This window comes from Bos grunniens, chromosome 25 (genome assembly GCF_055505025.1).
Source record: "Bos grunniens cultivar Pamir isolate PY7600 chromosome 25, Bosgru_T2T1.0, whole genome shotgun sequence".
NCBI classification, from domain to species: Eukaryota; Metazoa; Chordata; class Mammalia; order Artiodactyla; family Bovidae; genus Bos; species Bos grunniens.
The window spans coordinates 28,959,138-28,965,839 of NC_141189.1; the positions used below are offsets into that span (position 1 = coordinate 28,959,138).

At 44.2% G+C, this 6,702-nt stretch overlaps 1 protein-coding gene across 2 annotated transcripts; it reads right to left on the minus strand.

The window, feature by feature from the left end:
* Positions 1 to 517: 517 nt before the first annotated feature.
* Positions 518 to 6,182, minus strand: MPV17L (MPV17 mitochondrial inner membrane protein like). Of its 2 annotated transcripts, XR_015154681.1 has the most exons (5): positions 5,774 to 6,182; positions 3,590 to 3,744; positions 3,187 to 3,257; positions 1,481 to 1,510; positions 598 to 1,399 (listed from the first exon to the last, which is right to left on the minus strand). XR_015154681.1 is itself a non-coding variant. In XM_086375651.1 (4 exons), the coding sequence occupies exons 1-4, from the start codon at positions 6,081 to 6,083 to the stop codon at positions 1,220 to 1,222; spliced, it is 591 nt and encodes a 196-aa protein (XP_086231777.1). In that variant the 5' UTR covers positions 6,084 to 6,176; the 3' UTR covers positions 518 to 1,219. The 2 variants fall into 2 exon arrangements, 1 of the variants encoding a protein (XP_086231777.1); XM_086375651.1 differs by lacking the exon at positions 3,590 to 3,744 and having other exon boundaries at positions 518 to 1,399; positions 5,774 to 6,176.
* Between the last annotated feature and the right edge of the window lie 520 nt (positions 6,183 to 6,702).

Genomic DNA, 6,702 nt, shown 5'->3' on the forward strand with positions numbered 1-6,702 from the left:
TGTTCAACATCTTTAAATTTGTGAAACACTCCATTGGAAACAACAGAATAATGATGCAATTCTTGGGTGAAAATTGCTAAAACTTCTTAAAATAATCACATTTTTAAATCCATTTTTAATTTTTAAATCCACTGACTTTGAAGATAGAAATGAAAAACTGGATTGAATTTCTCATGTCAACCTTAAAAATTACCTATAAAGACTTACGTTAAAGCAGTAATTTAAAAAATATATATCATCAGTGTGAATTTTGGGATAAATATTTTCCCTGAAACTTTATGGAATTGAGTTCTTTCTTCCAGAACAAAACTTATTAATTTTTTTTTTCAGAAACTTCATTCAATATATTTCTTTTTAAAAACAAATATTTTGTATATTTCATATATCTAGGAAATGGGATATTTAACCAAGTGAATATACTAAAAACTAAAAAACATTAACCAAAAAAAAGAAAAACAAAACCTTAAAAACTATAAAAAGAGAAAACATCAGTAAAATATACTCTATTCAGGACCACTGAAGATACACTATTTTTTAATATATAAAATGTACTTGCAGAGCCTTCATGTTAGCATAACAATAAATTATTATACAATATTTGGGGGGGTAATCTGTTTATTCAAACTTTCTGATTGAATGTGGTATAAACAAAAATTTACTGTAAGGACTATTTTTGGTATAAAAAATAATCTGATCCAAAAGTGTTTAGGAGACAACCTGAGATTTTAGAAGAGATGTATACCATCAAAATGGCGGTTTTCTACATTAACTGGCAATAAAATATTAGACCAGAAATAGTAATGATTATAAAATGCCACTTTGCCATTATCACTGATATTAACCAAGGTAGTAGAGGAGTCAAAGTGGAGTAGGAAATGGCAACCCACTCCAGTATTCTTGCCTGGAAACTTCCATGGAGAAAGGAGCCCGGCAGGCTACAGTCCATGGGGTCGCAAAGAGCGGACACAACTGAACACCACCACCATTAGAGAGGTGAAAATATTAGAGAATTAATAGCTCCAGATTAGAATGGGGGGAAAAAGGATATGTGGATAAAATTGAAAGTTATCATTGCTAATTAAAAAGCAGTCAGGTCTATAGGAAAGTAAATCTTCAAAAGGGAGCACGTAACTGGTAAGCAGAGTATTTTATCTGCAGGCAATTCACTGTGCTTACTTAAGGGGACAAAATGAGTCCCTTTAAGGGAGTTCTTGACTTGTCATTTCTCTGAGGGCTTTTCAACTTCATTTGTCCCCTTGATACGACGGAAAGTAAAAGCTGATTTGAAGGTGCCATCACCTTCCTGTTGAGAAAAACAGAGGAAGGTGGCCCACAGAAAACCACAGAGTCCAGTGTAAGCTGTTCGCCAGTGAATGGGAATGAGGCTGAAGTTGGTCAGCTGTAACAGAGAGAACATATCTGTGAGTGCTCCGTATAAACCAAACCCACAAATTAGCATTCTCAGTAGTTTGAAACTCACCTGTACAAAAGGCCAGTACATCAGACCACTCTGGAATAAAGGAAAACTTTATTAGGATGCTTTTAAATTGCACAAGCTAATCAGACAGTTTGTTCTATAAAGCATTAAAAAAAAAAACAGACAACAAAATAAATAAATAAAAACAAACATGAAACAATGGTTTAAAAAAGAAATACCAGACAGGAAGAATGTGGAGGTGGGAGTATATTTCAGACTAAGCAGATTAAATTAGATTACTTATGGTCTCTCAAGTGGAAGAGGGTGGGAAGTTGTACAGAAAGCTGTTAGGCACAGGCATAAAGATTGTTATTAGTTATAGTCATCTAGACTATAGAAAAGTCTACCTGAATGAGGACCAATTCTGGAAGACAACTACTTTCAAATCACTTTTAACAACATATATTTATATATTGCAGTTTTCCTGTTTGCTCGCGCAAATGATTCAGGGAAATACTGATAAAACACAGGATCATCAATGAATTTTTGAAACTATAGACCAAACCTACTTTATGGTGATTTTCTAATAATGTATTCTAGCTACTTCATGCTAGAGAATAAGTTTAGCTTTTAAGATAGATTTATTTTAACAGGCTTTAACCTGTTGGTTGGGGTTTCCCAGGTAATAGTGGTAAAGAATCCGCCTTCCAACGTAGGAAAGACAGGTTTGATCCCTGAGTTGGGAAGATTCCTTCAGAAGGAAAAGGCAACCCACTCCAGTATTCTTGCCTGGGAAATCCCATGGACAGAGGAGGCCGGTGGGCTACAGTCCATGGAGTGGCAAAACAGTCAGACATGACTTAGCGGTTAAACAACTACTGAGTACAAGAGGTGACTTGTTTCGAGCCCTGAGAAACATTTTCCTTTTCTGTAAATACCGTTGTGATGTTAAGAAGGTTCATTTCACGGGGACCCAGCAGAATGCATACCTGGAAACATCAGCTCGAAAAGTGGCAATGATTCCATTAAGCCACTCACATTCTACAATTCCTATTTTTCAATAACCTCTTTGACTCCAAAAATCACTGTAATCACTAACAAGAATAAATACAAGAATGGCAGAAATCATTGTGAGCATTGAATAAAATTCAGAGACACATATAGACATTCTTAAAGCTTCTCCTTTAACCGTTACAACAAATTTAAGATCTGTCAAAACACTGTATCCTTGTGTCAACCATCTGGAGCCCTAATTTAAGAATATTTTTATTTAAATGTATTTTATGTTAAAAAAGGGCTTCCCTGGTGGCTCAGAGGTTAAAGCATCTGCCTGCAATGCAGGAGACCTGGGTTCGATCCCTGGGTCGGGAAGATCCCCTGGAGAAGGGAATGGCAACCCACTCCAGTATTCTTGCCTGGAGAATCGCATGGACAGAGGAGCCTGGTGGGCTACAGTCCATGGGGTCGCAAAGAGTCGGACAGGACTGAGTGACTTTACTTTCACTTTCACTTTATGTTAAAAAGATACAAAAAAGGACTTCCCTGGTGGTCCAGTGGTTAAGAATCTGCCTTCCAGTTCAGGGAGGAAGTTTCAGTCCCTAATGGGGAACTAAAATCTCACATGCCTCGAGGCAACTAAGCTTGCAAACCACAGAGAAAGATTCCCTGTGGAAACTAAGACCCGACACAGCCAAATAAATAAATAAATATTAAAAAAAAAAAAAAGATACAGAAAGATCATGGTTGTCTTTTTCAAAAGTCTGTCTTACCTTATACGTATTCCAGAATTTCTGTCTCATGTCCAGAAATATGTCATCCTTTCCTTCGAGAATACTCATACCTATTTTTAATAAGATTCAATAGGAAGAATACTGTGTAACAGTTCACATTCAAGTTTTCTATTCCAACATCACTCACTCAGTATGTCCCATCTGACCCAACAGTGAAAACAGAAGACAATCTGCATTCTAAAACTGGGTACATTTTAAAGTGATGATTAATATGAAGTGACAATAGCAGGGTATGAGGTTATAGCGGAATTATTTAGGAAAAAAAACTGTAAGAGAATTCACAAAAACCTCAATATAATCATAGTGGGACTATTAGTGACATTTTCCTCTCCTTTCAAAAGATTTTTTGAAATTCTTAAATTTTTTAAAATTAATTTCTTACTTTTACAGAAAGGCTGCCAGACCCTGGGTGTTCTAGCAACTTCAGATTTCCCATCTAAAGAGGCTTTCGAATTGGAATTTGAAAGCGGCACATCAATTCAGTGCTCCTAAAAACATGTGGAAAACTCTGATGTTCAGCAACCCTGAAAAGGAAGTCTGGGGAAAAGAATAAAACCCTCTTATTTTAGGAAGGATGTAAACATAAGAGTGCTTTAAAAATTCTCCCCCAACTCTGATTGGGAGGAAGGGGAAATAAAGTATTTTAAGTCAATTGCGGGGGATTCTTAGAACAGGACTTACAAGAAAACTGAGCCCAATATTGGTAATACCATACTCAACTTACACGGCAGTAACTAAGGCCTAAGCATTTTATGTCCTTTCTTTCATAACCCTGGGCTGAGGATGGTCAAGTTACACAGGAGGAAAAGCGCTCAGGGAGCAACCCAGGTGTGGATTCTGAACCAGATCTCATAATCATAGCTATTCTAGCTTCTAAGGGAGGCCCAGCACAAAGGATCATCTAAGACAGGCAATTTCCAAGTCTAAAGAGCCTTGAACAGACATCCAACCTACCCCCCTCCTACCTCCCCGACTTCATGTTTACAGAAATCTGTGCCTTATCCCTGGGAGTGACGTCCAGGCCAGGTCATCACTCCCGGGGATAAGGCACAGATTTCTGATAAACCAGGCAGCTCCTGCTCTCAGGTCCTCTAGGCCCTGACCTCATGGACCCTGTCAACCGTGTGGTTGGCACTGTATCAGGAATGATTCCTGTGCAATTTGTGAGCAACTCTGGTCCTCAAAATGAGATCCATGGGGCGGTGTAAGTTCCTTCAAAGCGGTAACTTGATCACTTCGACCCGTTTAGAAGAAAGTACCAACAGGCACTGACATGACCCCTTGGGGGGAATCTGTGATTCCCCAATGCCAAGGCCAGGCCCAGGATTCTTGAATTTTCTTAATGGATGGGTGCCCCTCCCATGCTCACTCCTTTCCAGGTGATAGAAAACGCTATGAAGATGAAGGCCACAGAGCCCTCTCCACTGTTTTAGAATTTTAGGGCACTAAGGAAGGTTCCCAAAGGTAGGCCCTCAGGCTCCTCGGTGTGCTTTCTGAAGAGGGGGGCTCCCTGCACCCTCACAGGTACAGAATCCTCTCATAACAGGGGTCCAAGGTCTTCTCACATTATCTGTGGGTTTTGAAGTGGGAGTGGGACTCCCTTCAGGTAACCTTGTTACAAAAGCAGGAGAATGGCCCTGAGCACACATTCTGGGGGGAAACAGGTGGGACCCGGAGGTTCAGATGGTAAAGAATCTGCCTGCAATACAGGAGACCTGGGTTCGATCCCTGCGTTTGGACAGATCCCCTGGAGAAGGAATTGGCAACCCACTCCAATATTCTTGCCTGGAGAATCCCATGGACAGAAGAGCCTGGGGAGGCTACAGTGCATGGGGTCACAAAGAGTCGGGACACGACTGAGAACACTTAGGTAGGACCTCAGATTCCCCTGTCTCTGCCCCGACCATCCTGAATCCCCTCACATTTTGTTTTCGTGTTGGAAAGCCTTATCCCTCCAGTGGAAACGAGGCCCCCAGCCCCAGGCGTGAATTTTCCCAGGAGCAGGACCGCCTCCCCTCAACCCTACCCCGGACCGTCCCACCCCCCGCCCCACCCGCCGCCCCACAACCTAGTCACAGGGGTCGCAGCGGCTATGCTAACGAGCTGGGGGTCTCCTTGAAATTCCCGTGGATCTTTTTTTTTTTTTTTCAGGGGAAAAATGGATCTCCATTCCTGCCTCCCCCAGTTCCGGCCTACGTACACCCCAGGGCCCCCTGAAACTTCTAGCCCCAGACTATTTGCAACCTCAGCGTCCCAAATGCGCCTCTCGCGCCCTAATCCCAGGCCTCTCCAGCAACCACGCTTCAATTTCTTTCCCCTCAATCCCCTTAATCCACGGTCCCCAGACTTCCCGGTCCTCACACCTCGATCTCCCGCTCTCACCCCGACCCTCCCAGTCTCCTAACCCTTGGCCACCACGGGAGGGTTTCCAGCCCCGGCCCCGTCCCCACAGAGCCCCAGGATCCTGCTCCGTCCCAGCCCCAGGAAGCCCCTGCCTCCAGTCCCCCAATTCCAGATCCGAGCCCGTCCCCCAGCTCCGCCTCCAGGTCCCCGCCCGTCTCCTCACCCGCGTAGAAGGTAGAGACGTACACCGGCCCGCCCAGAGCCTGGTCGCACAGCACCTTGGCCAGGATGGTTCGCGGCGCGCGCCCAGGCAGTGCGCGCTCCAGCAGGCTCAGCCACACATAGTTTAAGTTCGCGTGGAAGGCCACGGCCACGGTAGCCACGTGCCGCGTATGTTGCCAGTCTGCCGGGCCGCCCCGCAGCACCTGCTGCAGCGCGTCGCCGCCCGAGAAGAACCCGGCGTAAAGCAGTACGTTCGCTGGCCAAGGGTAACGCCCGGCGGCGCGCGTGAGCGCCTGCCACCAGCTCACCATGCCGGTTCCCAGGGCGCCCCACGAACGCAGGCCGCTGGCTCCTCGGCCTCCGCCCTCCGCCCGGGCAGCCGGCGCGCCGCCTCCAGCCACTTGCACCTACCTCCTTCCGATGCTCGAAGGCGATTGGGCGCCCCGCGCACACCCAACCCCCGCCGGCCAATCCCGTGGCCTCTAGCGATCCTGGGGCTGAGCTTTTGATGTGCGGTGGGTCCGCAAATGCTTGATCCCCTTGCAAGAAATGCCCAGAACAGGGAAATCCATTCGGACGGTAGACTAGTCAGGGGCTGGGCGATGGCGCGGGGCGGTGGGGGTGGGAAGTGACTGCTAACCGGGTGTGGGGTTCTTCTGTGGCGTGATGAAATATCTAGTAATTAGGTAATGGTAGCGATTGCATGGTAACGAAAACCTTTGAATAAATTGTGAACTGTGTGGTATGTGAATTATACCTCAAAAACAAACCAAAAAAACAAAAAAAGTTTAAAAAAGGAAAAACTTTTTCGGAAAAAAAAGTTTTGGAAAAAACTTTTTTTAAAAAAAGTGGGCATACCAAAACTCGATTACCAAGGTGGCGGTGTATTTTAAATGTTTTTACATGCAAGAGATTCACAGTTTCAACACA

What these genes read in the sequence shown, in the direction of transcription:
- MPV17L (XM_086375651.1), bottom strand. Translation starts at nt 6,083, where the DNA reads ATGGTGAGCTGGTGGCAGGCGCTCACGCGCGCCGCCGGGCGTTACCCT. An exon ending in CGTCTCTACCTTCTACGCGG is followed by an intron (nt 3,258 to 5,773) that starts GTGAGGAGACGG and finishes TATTAAAAATAG; the next exon opens with GTATGAGTATTCTCGAAGGA. An exon ending in TGTACTGGCCTTTTGTACAG is followed by an intron (nt 1,400 to 1,480) that starts GTGAGTTTCAAA and finishes TCTCTGTTACAG; the next exon opens with CTGACCAACTTCAGCCTCAT.